This window comes from Buceros rhinoceros, unplaced genomic scaffold, assembly GCF_000710305.1.
Source record: "Buceros rhinoceros silvestris isolate BGI_N320 unplaced genomic scaffold, ASM71030v1 scaffold10252, whole genome shotgun sequence".
Classification (NCBI taxonomy): Eukaryota; Metazoa; Chordata; class Aves; order Bucerotiformes; family Bucerotidae; genus Buceros; species Buceros rhinoceros.
Window position 1 is genome coordinate 31945 of NW_010400718.1, and position 19150 is coordinate 51094.

A 19150-nucleotide genomic window follows, 5' to 3' on the forward strand; every position below is an offset into this window, starting at 1 on the left:
CCTGCTGTTTGATGAAGGCTATGTTAACAGAGCAGGCAATTCTGTCGTGGCTCTGGCTGTTCAGTCATGTTTCTGTACTTAATGGCACTCCTAGAAATAAGGCTGACAGAGATTTGATAGAATAATCTTTTTATTACTTGTAATAAGTCTCCTTATCAAAAAACCTGCCTTCGGATGCAATTGTCTGAAGCTAAGTTAACATAATTAACTATTAAAGACAAATTTGTCAGGTGATATGTTTCCTCTGCTGTGCTGTCTTTGTTGAAATTGAAGTTTTATGCTAGCCTAAAATTTGCCTGCTCAGTAAAGCACTGTACACAGAAATCGATTTTTTTCAGACCACCCCTCACCCCTGATTACTATGTCAAATTTCATAGCTTTCTCCTAAATCCAATTTTAAAAATGGTAAGAATGCAAATCTTTCTAATCAGATGATTTTAACAAGTTTATCTTAAAAAGCTTGGCCTATTTATTCTGCAAGCACTTCAAGGGAAAAAAAATATGTTGTTCTTCTTTAAAGTAGGTCATTCTTAATGGGTACAGTAACCAGAATTTGCATGAAAGGGAGAGGGGTTTTTTTGTTAAATAATTAGATTGCTGAAAGATTAGAGATTTTTTTTTTAAAAGCACATATGTACCACACTCTCATTTTTATCCTAGATGGACGATACCCAGAAACACAATGGAGAAGTAGAAAAAGCTAAAAGAACTCAAACCTTGTTCAGTAGCAGTTCATTTTCACAACCAGACTCTGCACACCCTCTCTCCACTAGTGCATTCAGAAGCAGAGGTGAGGAGGAGGAGGAGGAAAAAGAAGGTGTTCAGTCAACACCTCCTCCTAGTTTGGTATTACCTGTACAATCCCAAGACCAAGATACTGGAAGCAGTGTTCTTAAACGAGAGTATTACTCTGTTCCTGATTCTCTTTCACTTGCATCTTCTGCAGAAAATGTGAGTCTGCCAGAGCCTGAGAATTCAAAATCACTGGTAAGTATGGAAATAATATGATTACTTAGTGTAACTGAATGCTAAATCAGAGTAAAAGAGAAAGTAAATAAAAATTCATCTAATGCAAGTATTTTTGGTAGTCAGAAAACAGCTCAGAGAACTACTATATCCTTTGATTTAATTCAGGGAAAAGAGAATATCTGGAAACAAGATAATTGGTTCTTTTGCTTTATTTTTTCCCTACCTTTTATAAGTCATGTGTGTAATTTTATTTCTCATTCTAATTCAAAAGCTTTATTTCAAATATTGTTTGATGGTTGCAAAGTTTTTATTATTCTCCAAATTAGCACATTGGGTGCACATTCAGTTATGTCAGTTACATGACTGGTCTGAGCTGCTGTAGCATTCATTTGCACTTGTAAACTGGTGGTGCAAAATAAAGATCAACTTTTCAAAAGCAACCAGAAACACTAGTATCATGCTATTCTTTCTTCCATCTGTTGTGACTTAAGCCCTCCACCCCAACCCTGCTTTTGTTTTTTTAAAATATTTTCATTAATTTAATCTAATGGTCACATTAATGAATTCTAAAACAAATCACCTTGTCTTTGTACATGTGCTTGTCCAAGAGTTGAGTATTCCAGTGGTTTTTTGGAATAAGTAACTTCATGTGCTGTTTCTTCCAACTGATTTCATGTTTCACATGTAAGAAATAACCAACAAATACCTTTATACGTTTCTGTAATATCTAATGATGTGGTTCATACCCTTTGACAGATTAGAGATGAATTTTTGCATTTCTGATGCTGCTGTAAAAGTTATTTGTGCTGGTTGCTTGGGTGATGATCATAAATCTTGGATGCCGATTTAAGGAATCACTTTCCACAACAGCTTTTTATAAATTCAGTCACCTTGAATCATTCTTCTTCCTAAATACTTGTGGAAAGGGAACACACTTTGGTTTATTACTCCTGATACCCCTTGGCCTTTGCAGTGAAATTATCATGATTTTTTGAAAGAGTGATTGTTGTATAAGGGAGGAGATAATGATAATTTTATTTTTCCCTGTGTTGCAGCAAAATCAGGCAGAGGAATTAATCAGTGAAAACTGGTTCAATTCAATATGGGTTCTTTGTATCACTTTAAACGAGCCAAATAAGAACGAGATGTACTAGGTCCAATCTTTTTCTTGTCATTAATCACAAGATTATAAATTGTCTTTCATGCAAATGAGCAATGTGGGGGTTTTAAATAAATTATCAGAAATAATAATTTAAAAAAGCTTGTGTTACAGCCTCTTTGGGGAACAATTTAAGGAATGTACGTTCCATTTGACATGTTTGTAAATCGTTGTCAGAGTTGAGAGACTGGTATAGTATGCTAATCATCAAAACAATAACAACGAGGTTTCTGGAGTACAAAGTGTTTTGAAGACAACCTGTTCAAATTATGACATTCAGTGTACAAAGTTACATTACTCCTCTGACAAGAGGTAGGTTTGAAGAAGAGCCTGGTTGGGAGGGTGGAAGTAAAAATAACAATAATTTCCAGGAACACACTCAAATTCAAAAGCTTTGTATGTTCTCTAGTGCAGTGTGCTAACCTGTCTATTGGTGGACTTGCTTTTGATGTACTGTTACTCGCCCAAGGACGTGGGTTGCATGGGAGTGTTTGCAAGCTAGTATCTGAGTTTTGAAGAAAGGATTTAATTGCTGCCCTGGGCTGTGTCTGGGAGCATTTTGCTGGGAACATTCTTGTAGTACAAAGCCAAACCTCAGGATGTTCCCTTGGTTGCCTTGCAGTGTCGTTGACTTCTGCACCCAGCACTCAGGCACTGCTGAAGCCTCCTCTAGCTGCGTCCTACCCAGAGAATCTGGCCAGCTACATTTGCTTTTGCAGTGCTCCCTGCAGCTGCTTGTTGCATCCTACCAACATAGGAGCTTCGGTGAATTGGCTTAAACACCTAGACTATTAAATATTTTAAGTTAGGGTGAATGAATCCCACCCATCAGGAAGGGTGGTTCACTAGGCAACTAAAGGATAGGTGTACATTTAATGCATACGTATAAGCATGCAGGGTCTCCTCCACACATGTATTTCCGAAATATGTCTATTTTAACAGTGTTTGACAGGAAAAGTTTTACTTTTTTTTTTCTTCTATTACAATGTCAGTTTAATTGTTTTTTAATGAGTTCACATTAAAATGTTAATATATGCAACACATGTTCATAATACATTGTGGGATTGAAAGCATGTGTTCCAAAATGTTTTCCCAATCAAATATTTCTGCACTTTAAAATGGTAATTTTTTTCATTCATTGAAAGTCCACTGCAATGGAAGATACGTATTCTAGCTAATTCTGGGATTAATTTTATTATCTAAGGTCTCCATTGCAAACTAGGAGTATTTCCCACAAGATTAAAAAGGTGATTGTTTACCCAAGTAAATCTAGTTGCAGCATTGAGCATAAAAGAAACCAATGATGCCTGCTTGGTATGTGCAATAAAGAAAAAACGATGAATTACTGTTACCTAGCTTTTTCACATCTCTGTTTGACTGATGCACTCAGGAGGCAGTGCATTCCACATATTCCCAAGACTCCATGAAGACCCATTTAGGGGTTTAGTTTCTTCAAATTTCTCATATTCTGTAGGAATATGAAAAATATATCTCATATATATATATAAAAATATCTCATATTCTGTGTTAGGAAACATTTAAAATAAGAGAAATGCACAGCTTAATATACGTGTAGAAAACATACGTGTTTGAATAAAAAACCGGATTAGTTGCTTAACTGCCTTTTAATGCCATTTCCTTTGTGTTGCTAATAATAGATAATTAAAGTGCACATTGTGAGCAGCCTCACTTATTTAGAGGATAAACTTTCCCTCATTTAGACTCCTGTGATACCAGATACGATAGCGTCATGTTTTATTTTTCAGGAACAGTACAGTGAAATGAGAATCAGTATAAACCAGCGACCTGGCCACAGTCGCAGCTTTGGGTTTACAACAAAGTGGAATTCTTCAGGGGCCTTTGTACAGACAGTTGAAGAAGGTAAATGTGTACTAACTATACAAATTTTTGTTCTTGGGTTTAGTTTATGAAGGCTTCTAAATTAAGGCATTTGCTGTTAAGAATGGTGCAAATATTTTTAAAAAATCAGGTGGAGAATTGAAAAACCAGTATTTAGTTTGCTAATGTGTTTCTGTGAAACCTCGTCTCTTGAAACGGATTGAATTCAGAAATACCAAAACCTTGTTTTCCTAATCAAGGACATTTCTGTAACCACTGGAAAGGCATAAATGTGATCACTGAAACATTCACCAAGCCCCTTACAGAACAGTAAGGGCGCATACAGACTTTTAATATCCAGCTTATTCCTTTCAGCTAATTTTTAAAAGATTTCACTTTATATCCTTTGTAAACACATGCGCGGAATCATAGTTAGGAGTTGATATTTTTATTTTAGTTTTACTTTTTTTAATCATGTTGAATTTTGGAGACAGTTAATATTTTGTAGCAGTTGCAACTTCTAAATTGATTTCTAGTAGGTGTTTTCAGATGTATTAATAGTGAGGAATTGTTGCCTTGAAATATACATGAAGTTTATTACTAATAGTAGTCTTCTGCAGAGAACAAGCTCAGTTTTCTTAATTAAAAAAACCCAATGAAAAATCAAGCAAATCAAAGACTCGTTTCCTGAAGAGTGGTTTTTCCCATTGCCAGTAATACTTGAGGAATATTCAGTTGTGCCCTTTCTTCCAAGTAACAAAAGATCATCCTGAGAAAGGAGAAATAACTTCTCATTAGGAGAACTAAACTTCTCATTTAGTTAGCCCTTCGTTATGCTTTCCATAGAGGTTAAAATATCATTTAACAGCACTTATTGAGCGGTCTTATTTTTTTTTTTATTTTTCCGAATTCAGTTTTTAGCCCTCTCTTCGCTATATTGGGTACTTCTCATAATTAGATTGTAACTGTTAATATTCACTTTGCATGAAAAATAACTTTCCATTTACTTTCCCTGCTGCTAGTCTTCTGTTTTAAATTTGTTACGTGGAGGCAGAGGACTGGGTCTGTGCGCTGCCAGCTGTTAATGAAAAGCTTGAAGGTAGTGAATGTTCCTGTTTGTCATTCGCAAGGGTCCACATGGGCTCTGTTCCCAGCTCTGTAGGCACGGAGAAGATGAAGGCCTTGTGGCTGCTACCTGGGTTATGCTTTATTAGCATTCTCTCAAAGAAGGGTGCAAAAAAAAAGATTGAGTGGAGAATGAACAGTATCTTAGTGTTCTTGTTTATAGCCTATGTTTAACATATTTTTTTTAACAACTAGGCTCATGTTATATCCTTCTTCAGTAGCTGTAGCTTCCTTTAAAAGGAACGGATGATGAAAGAGGTAGACAGCCCACTGAAAGTGTAAGATGTGTTTTCAGCTAGGCATTTCTGTATGTTGCTTTTCCTGTTTTGAAAGATAAGTCACAGGATAATTCAGGTTGGAAGGGACCTTGGAAGATCAGCTAATGCAAACCCCTGCTCAAAACAACGTCAAGACTGAATTCAGACCAGGTTGCCTAGGGCCTTACTGGGATCCTCCAAGGACGGAAACGGCACAGCCTCTCTGAGCATTGCATAATTATATTTCAGAGAAAATTTTCCCCGCATATCCAGTGAGACTGTCCTTTGTCTCGGTTTATAACCACTGTGCTGTATTCTCCTGCCGTAAATTTTCACGAAGAGCAGGCTTTCTCTTGTCAGTGACCTCCCGGTAGGCATTGGGAGGACTGCTGTTAGGTTGCCCTGCAGCCTCTCTTCTCCAGGCTTAACAAGATCATACCCTTCAGCCTCTCCTCACAGGGCAAGTGCTCTGGCTCTGACCATCCCATAGCTTCCTGTGAACTTGTCCGTTTACTGATGTCTCTTACAGTGGGACACCAAAAGTGCACACAGTTGATGTGGCATAACAAGTGCTGGGTGAATAGTGTAGTCGCTTCCCTCAATTTGCTGATCATGCTAGTGTTCATATAGCCCCACCACTGACAGGGTCCACCCCCAGCCCTTCTCTGCAGCCCACCAGCCCCCAGCCTGTACCATCACTGGGGTTAGTCCATCCCAGGAGCAGGATTCTTCATTTGCCCTTGTGGAGTGTCAGGTTCCTGCTCTGAACGGCAGCCCTGCCCTCCACTGTATCAGCTATCCTCTCCCTTTTGGCATGGTTTGCAAACTTGATGAGTGTGTGTTCAGTCTCCTCTTCCTGGTTATTGGTAAACATGTTAGAGAGGACAGGTCCCCAGATATAACCCTGGGGAGCTCCACTTGTAACAAGCCTCCAGGCTGAGTATGAACCATTAACCGCTACCCACAGAGCCTGACAGCCCAGCTGGTTTTTCACCTGTTTGGTCATTCTGCCTTATAGACAATACCACCCCAACTTCGATACCACGCTACTATAGAAAGTCATGTCAGAAACATGTTTTCCTTTAGGTGATAACTTGCATTCATCTTTTTACTGCTTATAAATGACTCTGTTCTACGTATGCTTTTCCTTCAAAAAATTAAGAAAACTACTCAGCAAGCAAAATTAACTTAAAAGTGCTCTCAAAAAGCTTAATGAGATTTAAGCTTGTAACACATGTTTTGGTGAGGCCCATTTACTATACCTAAAAAATGATAGTGCTCCAGTTTTAGTGGAACCTTTGAACTAAAAATTAGGTAAACAGAAAGCCTTGAAGTCAGTAATCTAGACATTGTTCCACCAGCTTCCCAGCTGCCATATAATCTTTATTGTTTCAGTCCTTTCCCTTTCACCCACCCTATTTGCAATCACGTTTTTGAGAAGGTGTTGATGGAGTGCGCAGGTCTGTGGTCAGAAGCTTGTAGCCATGTAGGGCAAAGTAAATTTGATCCACTTCCTTCAAGGTTTTGTTTGTTTGGGGGTTTTTTGTTTGTTTTTTTGTTGGTTTTTTGTTGGGGGGGTGGTGTTTGTGACTGAGTTAGTATTTATCTGTTGTAAAAACAACAGATGGGGACAGGTTAGAGATAACTATGTATGAATGGAAAATGAGAGATTATTTGGTTGGTTTTGTTTTCATTGGGATGTAGTAAGAAAATCTACTACTTAAACAACTTACTTGCTCTAGGGAGAAGTACCTCTTTTCCAGTTTAACTGTTGCCCGTGTTTTCTTCCTCCGAATAAAACCCCTACATTTTCTTCTGTAGTATTGTTTAAAAGTAACTGCTGTGGTTTGAAAATTTTACTGATCCCTGTTTGTGGAGTTTTTAGTCCATACTTAAAGAATGCAGAAAAACAGAATATGGAGCTGTACTCTTCCAGCATAGTAGTTAGCGTTGGGGCTTTTTTGTGAACTATGATGGATCACTAGTTGATGCAGCATTAGAAAGCATAGCATTTCTTCATTTCCTAACTTCCCTGGGTGCCAGGAATATTAAAAGCTATCTGAATCCTCAGTGAATGTTCCACATTTCTAGCAGCATTTTACTAGTGAATCAGAAGGTCAAAGAACTATAAGGTGTCTAAATTCTTCTGTTACACTTGTCCACGTTTGTTTCTGATAATGTAATATAGCATTGTTCTCAGTATATTTTAAACAAGATGTGTGGATTTCACTACTTACTTTGGGTAATGCTCTCATTGTGTAGTTCAAGTTCGTTTTATTAACGTGGGGATTGTGCAATCTTTAACTACATTTTCACTTGGCTTTTCCATTTTCTATTCTGCCAACGGAATAATTGTTAATGGAAGAACCGTTCAGATGAAATTGATAAAATCTTACTTAGGGAAGTCTTAGTTTCACAGCTCATCCATTTTTTGAATTAAATAGAAAAGAGTTTATTAACTGTTTCCATATGTTCTCTGTCCCTAGGGTAGTGAGATCACCTGCCAATGTTTAGTAGCAGATGAAAGAGAGTTTAAAGTACAGCTTGTCTTACAAAGTATCAGTAGAATTCAAAGTCCAAGCTGCAATAAAATTTGCTCTTAATTGACAAAATAGGTAGAATCCAGAGAAGTCTAACTGTATAGCACCCAGCAACATCTTGAGTCCATTTACCAGTTAAATTAACAAACTATTTTAGCAAAGCAATAAAGCAGCATGAATAAATAAAGTCCAGAAGTCGTAAACAAGAAATGAGAAATCCAGCTTCTTCTGGAATTAACAAAGTGGAGGCTGGGGTTTTCTTTGTTTTGTTTCTGGGGGCAGGTGGGGAGGGCAGTGTGTGAATAAGAGGATTACCCAAACATTGGCTGAATTTCTGCTAATTGTTGGCTGCAGACACTGTGGTGCTGTCTCTCTGTCTCCCTGCCCATGCCCTCCTTCCACACACACACACACCCTGCCCCACTCCCAATGATAAAGATTATAAAGGTGAGTTAGTGAAGACAGGAGCAGACCCAGAGTGTGTTTCTTAAATGGACTAGCCAAAATGTGAGCACTTGTAAGTCCAAAAGGCTGATGTCCTTTGTCATTTTTGGAAGTTTCAAATTGAAAACTACTTTGGTATTGAGTTTACTGAGATTATATTCACAGTGCAGTAGATTTTTCAAAGACTTCTGAATATCCACCAATAGGCATTTCTTTGGTGGGGTTGGGGGGGGTGGGAATCACTCAATCATAACTGTGGTAAAAAAAAATAATTGTAACGGAGGCGTAATTTTATTTTTTGTGATGTTTGCTGCAGGTAGCCCTGCAGCACTTTGTCAGCTGCATGTAGATGATGAGATTATTGCTATCAACGGCACAAAGATTTCACATATGGACTATAGTCAGTGGGAAGAAGCCATCAGCAGAGCACTAGAAACTGGAAACCTGGTCATGGATGTCAGACGATACGGACAGACTGGTGAGTTGTTTCATCAGGCAGATACGGTATGCTCTGTAAGGCAAATAAGCTTTGCCTCTATGGTGCCTGGCAGCTGAGAGTCCTTATTATTCTTACAGTAGTAATATGCATCTAAGCTAAATTAGTTTGCTAGCATGCCTGTTGCACTTTAACACAACTTGGCTTTTTTTAACTATTCATGCATTAGAAACATCTTAACAAGTCCTCAGAGCATTGAACTACTGATCTCTCTCCTGTTCTCTGGCCTTTAAGAGAGGATGCACAAGTAAAAAAGTGTGCAATCACCACACAAGGGAATATAACATTTTCTTTCCTGCCATACCACAAAAACAAAGAGGGGCTGGTCTCTCAAGGATAGTATTTTTTAGAACCTCTGTCCTTCAGTCAGCAGCTCCTCTTTTCATCAGGGAAGGAGGATCCTTTTTTTCAGGAAGTGTTTTGGGTGGTATATGACCTTGTGGGTGGTGTAGCATCTGTGTGCTATGAGTTTTACCATCAACTCAAGTATTGTGAAGCTGTAATCATTCTGGAAAGTACTACTGACTAGTGAGGGTTTCCATCCTGGCTGAGGGCCTTCCAGCATTTCTAGACTTGCCATGGGTTTGGTCAGGATACCCTTTCGAAGTCCCAAAGGAATTTTTCCAGAGTTGGAAATGTGACCAGTGACTTCCTTCACAGTATAAATACAGATCATTCTTTTAGTGGGAAGCTAGAGACAGTAAGGTGTCATGAAGTGGGGGGAAAAAATAGTAGGGTGGGGAAGAGGCAGCAAACAAATCCCAACTTAGCAGAAGTGAAGAGTGAAATTTAGTGGGGAACAACTCACTGAATAAATTTTAGGGAGCTGGTGAGAGAAATATTGGAGTCTGACTGAGGATTATGATTTGTCTTCACCTCATCAGTTTTCCTAGTTTAGTTTAGACTGCCTTTCTTTTTGTTTTGCCCTCTGTGTGTTTCCTGAGGAGCGTGGATATGAAAATGCCACTTGCCTGGATAGTATATGAGTCAAAGTGTACCTTGTGTGAGTAAAGCTGGAAGAATTTTCTTGGTTCTTACTAATGCCAATTAAATAGTTTCCAATGAATTCTAATTTTTCTCTAATGTTGAACTGCTGTAGTCCATGTTAGCAAGGCATCTGGTAAACTTGCACATGGCTTACAACTAACACTTGCATTTTTGGGGAAGGCGGTCTGCTCATAAAAATCCTTTTGTCTGTCTTCACAAATTCCACCTGATTTGTGTCTCTTCCTCTTCTGTTACGTGGTTGTGCTTTTTTTGTTTGTTTGGGGGGTTTTTTGTGTGTGTGCGTGTGTGTGCGTGTATGTTTGTTTTAATGTTTTCACTAACTCTTGTTCTGTTCTTTGACTTTACTGTCTACATTAATTTCTTGATTCTCCACATACCAAAAAGATTGGGGCAAAGACCTGCCTTCCCTGCCACATGTAAGGCATAAAATCCTCAATCTCACCAGTATGGCTACCAACATTATAGGTACATCTGAAAATAAATGGATTGATGCAACTTCTGGAGAACATGTTTCAAACGTTTCCACCATACCAACAAACAGAGATTTCTCCAGCAGCCTCCAAAGTTCTGTGAGTATGTTTTTGAAAGGTTGTGAGTTTTGCGGGAAGCAAGAAAGTAAAAACTTTAACACCTTAGCAGGGGAAGGATGGAGAAAAGACCTTGGAAATCTTATTTTTACTTTTACTGCTTAAGGAACATATAGGATACTGCAAATACAGAGATGTAGCTGTGTGCTTATTAAGGTAAATAAGTTGTTTTAAAGACTTGATTCTGGCCTTTCATGAGTGGACACTGCTAAATGATAAGTTTAAAATATTTGCAGACTATGTTTTAACTGAAGTGTATAGAGTGTTTATTCTTTAGAAAAGACTTTTACCACCATTATTAGCATAAATGAAAGTTGCAGCCTATATGTGCTTTCAAATTACTTGCAAATAATACCTTGCCTGCCAAGAAGCTGATATAGGGGGATGTCGGCTTCTCGTACTTTCTTGCAAACTAATGGGTTTTATTTCAGGCGCCAATTCACAGCTGGTTATTTATCCCCTCAAATGCCTGCAGTCATTTTATCATGTAATACACTCAGGAAGGTGTAGATAGTTTTGTATCTTTCTGTGGGAAGTGTTCTGAAGTGTATGATATACAGTTCCTGTCAGGGGAGATGTGTAATTGGATAAAATTCCACAAATCTAATGAACTTAAGTCCTGTATTTTCACATTTTCAGGATCCAGAAACAAAATTGATAAATGGAACGCAAGGAGATCTTGGCTCTAATGAACAAAGAGGTAAACCACTGTTGCTTTTCATCTTCTAATTGTGTGGGTTTGGAACAAGTACAGGCACTAAACCTGTAACCATCGCAAGCTTTGTTCAGCTTTGTGTGCAAAGCAAGACTTTAAGGAACTGAAAACTAGGCAGGTATCGCAGAGATCTAGTTGCATCCAAACAGTGTGTAGTTTGCTTCCACGATGTGCTAGGCAGTTGGAGAACTGGCAACAAAGCAGTGACAAGCACAACTCTGTATTAGTGGTTGTAAATTTGCTGTGTGGGTAGGGAGGGGTGAGAGAGAAGGATAGGACACACAATTCACTGTAATTGCTACTGTGTTGTGTGGAATCTGAGTCAGTATGAGTACTGATTTATTACACTGCCCTGGAAGATTGTAAAGAGTATTCAACTTTTTTTTTTCTCCCCTATTTCAGTTGTGAGGTTTTGGGGGAAGTGGTTTACTACTAATATTTTGCTTTTGTTTCTGAAGAATGATACTGATGCTTCTAGTATGAATAAAAGTTACTTACGATGCTATGAACAGTTGTAGCCTTACTTGACAGCAGTGAAAGAAACCAGATACGTATACTTCCTAATGGAACAGCAATCCTTAAATGGGAACTTTGTGTTTCAGTTTATCTTGAATGCACGTGGCGATTTATGAAAGAATTCCCCCAAGCTATCAGTTGCCCCCTGGAGATGCCTTTCTGATGACCTTAAATGATGATAAGGCTCCGCAGTCCAATTTAACATCTCAGTCGAGGAGGCTTAAATTAGACAGGGAGAATCTGAGTCCAAGTTTGACATTTGTGCTGTTCTTATAGTTGGACATTCTTAGTAATAAAATGAAATACCAATCAGTGTATGATGTAACCTACTAAAAACTGTATTTGCTAATATGAAAGTTTAGATTTTATTTGTGTTCCAGGGGCTTTTTATTTTTCTGAAGTGATGCTGCTGCAGATTGGAGGTCTAACAGAAGTTTCTTAGCCAGTGGTGATAGTTATTAAAAAAAGAAAAATCACCTCGTTGACTTGTTTATATTCTTTGTATTTTTCAAATAGCATCTGAACCTATTTCTTTGAAAAACTTAAAAAGGCGTTCACAATTTTTTGAACAAGGTAAACCAAAGAGCTAACATTTCATGTACTTCCATGAAATTGTTCCTGCTGCACACTCTTCCTAACAAGTCTGGTGCTGGGTACTATACCTCTTCAGCATTGTTTGTTGCAATTACAACGAAGCAACATAATTAATTTCCCTTCTTTCCCCAGGGTCATCAGGTTATTCTTACAATTCATGGGTCTACCTCTGTGGTAATGGGTCTTTGTGTGTTCTCTTACATCTATAGCTGTTTAAATCTCTTCTATGTTGTTCATTCTTTTTTTTTGTTCACTGGTTAGGAGTAAGAAGGATAGCACTCTCTGTTAAAGTTTGCTACTACCTACAAAACAAGAATAACGTTTGAATATTCCAGTAGAGGCTTAGTGCAGATCTCAAAGAGCTGTTGATGAAACACTTCACTATGAATTTGAGTTTATCTTGAGTTGCAGCTCTATGCTTTTACCTAAACTGGTGGAAAGAGGCAGCTGCTGGCTTTCCGCTACGCGGTGATGTTGCAAGATCCCAAGATGACCAATATAAATTTTGAATTGAATATGCTAGCTTTTAAAGGCAAAAAAAACAAGGCACTCAATTTTGGTTTTGTAGGTTGCTTTTCAGTGTTTTGCATGTCACAACGCACTTCCGCTAATGTTGTATGTCTAATGCTGTCTTCAGACTACGTATGCCTTGCTGTTTTGCTATAGCCTGAAAGAGTGAAATTCTGGCCCACTGAAAGTTCAGTGTGCATTTTGCCAATTATTTTAGGGGGGCCAGAACTTTGCCTTCAGTGGTGATGGCTTCTGTCTTTTCCGGAAGTGATATGTGAAGTGCCACAGCATAAATCCATGTTTGTGGTTCTGCTTGCTTTTAAATACTTCTGTTGCGTTGTATCTCCAATATGGTGGTATTTTATTGTTGGTTGCTTTGCAGCTGGTTTCTTTTTATTTTGAGGGAGGTTTTTTTTTTTTTTCAAAGGCTGGCTATGAAGTTTGCTTTTTATTTTAATAAATTCTATAACAATATTTAAAGTATTTCACTTGTGCTTGAGAGGGATAAGGGTGTATTTCTAGAGTGTACACTCAGTACAGTTTTGTTCACTTTAAACTTTTGACACTTTAGCATTACAATGATATGAGAGATTTCTTTTCTCCCTAAACCTGTACAGGCCAGCATATGCTTACAGGGGTGAGAGAAGACAGCAGCTCAGATAGGTGCTCCCTTGCCTCCGTGCCTCCCTTGAGCATCTCCTAGTGCAGTTGCAGGAGATCCAGTCTGTCCTATTGTCACTGCGGCTGTTGCTATCTGATAAGACAAAATTGTGTGTTTATAGATTGGACAGTAATCTGTGACTCGTTAGGTGTCTTTAGAATCCTCAATTTGACCTTTTCTCCATGTGGTCACCCTTCAGAAAACTGTCACAACTTGTTGCTTTTATGCTTTTTTTTCTTTTTTAACTGAAACTTGGACAGCTAAGTAACAAGTCCACTAACAACAAACATAGTGATGATGCTTGGAAAGAATTACACTGAAATCCACTTTTTCTCAGCTTTTAATATATTAGCATAATACATGTGTCACTCTTCAATAATCATCTTGGCACAAGCTAAAACCAAGCATAAGAGCCTCAAATAGCATAAGGTTTGTGGTGAGTGGTGACAAGCTTACCAAATTAAAGTGTGCTTTTGGGAGCAGGTGAGTTGTCTGTGGATGTCTGTTGCTCTTAATTCACACTGAGGGCAGTAGGTGAGTAGGTGCTCTACCCTGGAGCAGTGTTCTGAGAATCAGTCATGCTAAACGGTTGGGATTCATAATAATAGGAGAGGTATAGCAAAGAACTTCTATATTGCCACAGTGGGAGATGTGCTGCTAATTCAAGCAATTGCTGATGGCACTTGTAAGCATGTAAAGCTTTTAAACAACTGCACACATTAGTTGAAAGCACCTAATGAATTCTGACCTCAAGTAAGTTCGGAAGGGCAAAATGCAAGCATGGCTTATTAAGGAAGCAAAGATTAGCCTGAAGCTTGGACTTTCCACATTTGCACGCATCTTGCCGTAGTGAGTATGTATGGTTCTAATGATTTTTGGTTTTTGTCTTCCAAATCCCACAGGAGGCCCAGAGCCTGCAATGCCTGATGTAAGTACTATTTACAAACTACTAATTAGTTGTGTAATCCTGGTCGTTTCAAGAAGCCCACTGCTTACTATTGCTTTTTATACTGCTTTAATATTGTGATAAAATCCAAGAGTACTCACTAAGATTTTCTGATCTGACTAAGATTTTTCTGTTTTGTGTCCCTTTAAAGACAAGGCTAATTTAGATCCTTGTCACTATAAAGCTGTAATGTTTCTAATGGCTTTTATTCCTTTCTTTCAAAAAATAGTTTTAAAATGTAGAGTGTTGCTTGCATAGAAGATAATACTATTACATTTCTGTGCTATATTAGCTCCCAGTCCCATCCATTAGTGCTCCTAGTCGCCGGGTTTGGGATCAAGAGGAAGAACGAAAACGGCAGGAGAAATGGCAAAAGGAGCAGGACCGTTTATTGCAGGTATCATTAATCTTCATAATCATAGTTTGGCAGTCCCTTGGGTACAGCAACTGTTAGGGACAAAAAGTAACATGTGACTCCTGCAACTCTTCTTACTGCTGGCCTAAGAGATTCTTTTGCTAGGCTGCACTGTTATACATACTAGCAATTATTCAGCAAGAAAAGGAAAATGCGTTAGTGAACTTCATGAAATCAAACACAGACTGAGTAGCGCTCAGTCATCACAAGGCTGTTACACTCTTACTGGCAACAGAATGTAAAGGGTAAGCAATGACCTAAGGGACAGTAGTTTTCGGTTTTGAATAGGAGTTTTATTTTTTCCCCTTAAGACGATTATCTCTAGAATGAGATTAGTCAGTTAGTGATAACTGCTTTATATTCAGAGATTAAGAGAAGGCAGCCAGTGCTGTGGTTAGGTGCCTGTTAGCATCCTGTTATTTAGCAATCAGCTAATCAGTTGGAATCAGCCTGGTTCCCATGACCTCTGTGAGCCAGGAAGCTGAACCTACTAATGCAAAACCACCTTGGTAACTAGTTGTTAGAGATGGAGGGAAGTGTGGCGGAGGGAAGAGACAATGTTTGTCATCTTAGGATAGCACAAAAAACCAAGCACGCAACTCTACAAAGACCTCAGCTCAGTGAAGCATAAGCTCATTCAACCACGTTCACCAAGACACATCTCTGCAAATTAAATTAAAGTTTGTTATCTGGAGCCGGTTGGCTAGGAGAAACATCAGTGAACATCATTTACTCTGCACAAGCCCTCTTTATAAGTTTGGTGCATTCAGCAGAAAACCATCATTTCAAAGCAGCTCTGTAACTTTTTGTATGTTTTATCTTTTGTCATTCCTTCTGGCTTACAAATTCTGCAAGGCGAGAGCTGTGCCTTCCTAAACATGTTTGTGGTCTCTTTTATGGTTTGGGTGCTCCATTTGGTGCTTGAAGAGATGACTTTAAAGACTGTAAAACCTGGCTCCCCTTTCTTGAGAGAAGTCTCAGTCCTTTGCTGTCACTTTTCTTTGCTTCTCCTCTTTTCAATCCTGATTTAGTAAATTTGGCCAGAGTAATAATGTTCTTTCTCTTCCCCATAATCCTAGTAATGAATTTTCAGATAACAGAGAAAGGAAGTGAAGTCTGTCTTTACTTATTTCCAACATCCTAGAAGGAATTCTTTTGACATCATTAAATATTTTTGCTTTTTCCAACATCTAAGTGGTGACTGACAAAACCTCCAAAACATTTATTGTGTAACTTGAGTAATACTTTAAGATATTACATTGATTTCAAACCAAATCAAATCCAGTCATAGGACAAATTTGGAGGTCTGAAAATAGTTGTGTGTGGGGTGTTTTTTTTTTTTTTTTTTTTTTTTTTTTTTTTTTTTTTTTTTTTTTTTTTTTTTTTTTTTTTTTTTTTTTTTTTTTTTGGTTGAGATAACATTGCAGAAGACCAAGAGTTCTTTCTCAAATCAAATTACTGCCTCATATTTCACATAGTGATCACTTTGTTATTAATGTGCCCATTTCCAAGTTAAATATTATCACTCCACCTTTCAAGAAATACCTTAGCTGATTTTTGTTCAAATGGGAACTAAGCTGTAAGACAGGGAATATAACAGATGTGAGGCTAGTTGTTATGAGACAGAGCATGTAGTAAGTCCAGATTCTCTGTAATCACTTGCAGAACTCCTTTGGCCTGTATTTGAGCCAGGATTCCTTTCACTTGTGGCAGACTTGATGTCCTAGTGGCGCTCAAGCATGTGTTTACCATGCTAGCCTGTTTAAAACCACATTAAATACCATTAGTACATTTTAATGCAAATAAAAATTACCATGTTTCTTATTTACATGTTTGATCTAACCTAACAGGAGAAATACAAACGGGAACAAGAAAAACTGAGGGAAGAGTGGCTACGAGCTAAGCAAGAAGCAGAAAAAGAGACCTCCAAATATTTTGATGAGGTAGGCTGTGAATTTGTCTGCACCTTTGACTGTTTAGTTTCATGATTTTTTTTTTTCCCTTATAGTACAGATGCATCCAAGCAGGCAAATATTTTATGTCATTTATCTTCTCATTTTGGAATATAAATTGTTGTCTATGACTTGGTAGAAATAGGTTGCGAAAATGGGAAGGAAAGAGTAAATGGGATGTTTTGAGACCTGTTGAATTTGACTTTTTTCCTTACAAATTGGTTTGGTAACTAACATCAGTAATATGTTGGCAAAAAGTTACAGAATGTATTAATTATTGTGACTGGAATGAAGTGGTCACCTTTGCTGTATATATACCTCCTGATGCTACTTGTTGGAATTCTGCTTCATTACTTCATGACGAGACATGTTCATAAGTGCCTGGCTTGTTGCTGGCAACCAATTCATCCTACTCTGATAAATTTACTCATCGCTTACTATGGTATGCTTCAGAATATTGAATACGTGTAGGTGCTGACTGTTGTGGCTGTTGCTTATGGGAAGATGAACAGGTTTTTTCCTGAGTGTGGGACGTGTCTGAACTATCTATTGCTATTCAAGTGCTGCTTCAGGTATCCTAGCTAGGTCAGTTGTGTCACAAATAAGTAGACTGTAATCTAAGGCTTAGAGCTTCAATAAGAAAGCTCTTTGAGCTGTTAGAGGACTTTGCTGTACAGGAATGTAAACCATTTCCTATTTTTTCTATCATTAGAGGTTTGGATGGACCCGTAAACAGTATTTGTCTCTGCAACTAAGAAGTCTTTTGACCACTGAAAGACCTTCTCTCATGTCTGAGAGAAGAGTCATAGAGTAGTAGGTCCAAGGCTCGGCTTTCAAAATGTAGAAGAATGGAGGAGGGTGGGGGTTTGCCATTCCCCCATTCATGTGAAATTCCTTGTTCTGATACACACCATCAGTGTATAACCTTGTGTATACACTCTTAGGTAGGTCTCAGGTTTCTAGGTCAAAACAGTAGGGAGAAATGCTGGTTATCACATAAGAGTTTGTTTTGCCTGGCTACTTAAGTGGGGATGGGATGGCTTGAGATGTAAGTGATACTGTAGAAAGCAGAATGTTTCACATAGTTGTGGCTGTGCTCTCACTAAAGCTGCTCTGTGGAACAAAGCTCTTGCATTAGGAGAATGTACTAGCAGACAGTCAAAACACGAAACCAAAGTACACCCTGGGTCTTCCATGGAAAGTGTTTGGGTCTTCCCTCATAAAAAAATGAACTTTTCTGAGTAAGCAACCTGTTTAAAACAAAACAAAAACAGCTCCCTTCCCTAAAACCATGATTTCTTTTTTTTATTCTTTGTTACAGGAGCAGAGTGTTCTAACCTTAAACACAACAGCTGCCCCTGTGTCCAGCTGGAGAGCAAGCCCTGACGGAAGTACTCTTGAGGAACCAGAAGGATATGGAGGAAGTGAGCAAGCAGCATATTTGCGGCAAGAGGAAGAAAGGAGGCGGCTTCAGGAGGAACGGAGGATCCAGGAAGAAGCAGCCCTGCGTTTTGAGCAAGAAAGGGAACTCCAAGAGCTGGAGCTTGAGAGACAACGTAAAGCGAGGGAACAGCAATATGCTGAGGAGCAGAGGCGGCAGGCAGAGATGGAGGAGCAGAGGCGGCAGGCAGAGATGGAGGAGCAGAGGCGGCAGGCAGAGATGGAGGAGCAGAGGCGGCAGGCAGAGATAGAGGAGCAGAGGCGGCAGGCTGAGAGGCAGAGGGAAGTGTCAGTGGAAATGCCTCAGTACCAAAGGTGTGCACTTGTGATAGGAAGTACTCTTTCTTCCTTCTGCATTAAAAATTCAAATAAATTTCTAAGGGGAGTGTGTATGTCCTGAATATATGGTAACTAGTATAATAGTATTAGTGTAAGACCCGTACTGTAATCAGTCAGTGCAAGATACCACAGGATACCCTTTCTTTCTAAAGGTAGAAGGATCAGGCATAAGACAAAGTCTTTCCCCATGAATCAAGTGCTCTATTATTAACCCACTTCATTTTTTAAATAGGAAACGTAAATACAGTAATTACAGCCAAATCAAAGATGACCTGAAGCACTTAGCGTGAAGATTTTGCAAGAACCATGTGTAAACCTGTAAATTGGAGAGCCAGTGGCTCAACATAAAGGTCATTCAGAAGAATTACAAAGTTAACTCTTCTTCAACAAATACATGACTAATTTTCCAGGCTCCCCTCTCATTTTACTTTGACAGTGCCATAGTTTAATTGCAGTACTGGGTTGATTTGTTGATGAGGGAGATCATGGTATATGAGTGAACAGATACTGGCTTAGATGTTGTAGCCTGTTAGAAATAACCACTGTGGATATATTTATTCTAGAGCGTGAAAAAGTTTCATTAACTTCTTCAGCAGCTTTGGGGTTTTTGTTTTGTTTTTAAGTAGAACAAAAGAAAC

The 19150-nt window shown here is 38.5% G+C and overlaps 1 protein-coding gene across 1 annotated transcript in view; it reads left to right on the forward strand.

Moving 5' to 3' along the window:
* The window catches only part of LMO7 (LIM domain 7), a 43150-nt gene that overhangs the window by 13587 nt on the left and 10413 nt on the right, over window positions 1–19150 (forward strand). Inside the window, exons 14-24 of the mRNA XM_010131999.1 lie at window positions 661–987; window positions 3895–4009; window positions 8650–8811; window positions 10222–10406; window positions 11064–11124; window positions 12172–12228; window positions 14323–14348; window positions 14659–14763; window positions 16632–16724; window positions 18055–18326; window positions 18408–18488. Of these exons, the coding sequence (XP_010130301.1) occupies window positions 661–987; window positions 3895–4009; window positions 8650–8811; window positions 10222–10406; window positions 11064–11124; window positions 12172–12228; window positions 14323–14348; window positions 14659–14763; window positions 16632–16724; window positions 18055–18326; window positions 18408–18488 (1484 nt within the window). The remainder of the gene's footprint in view (window positions 1–660; window positions 988–3894; window positions 4010–8649; window positions 8812–10221; window positions 10407–11063; window positions 11125–12171; window positions 12229–14322; window positions 14349–14658; window positions 14764–16631; window positions 16725–18054; window positions 18327–18407; window positions 18489–19150) is intronic.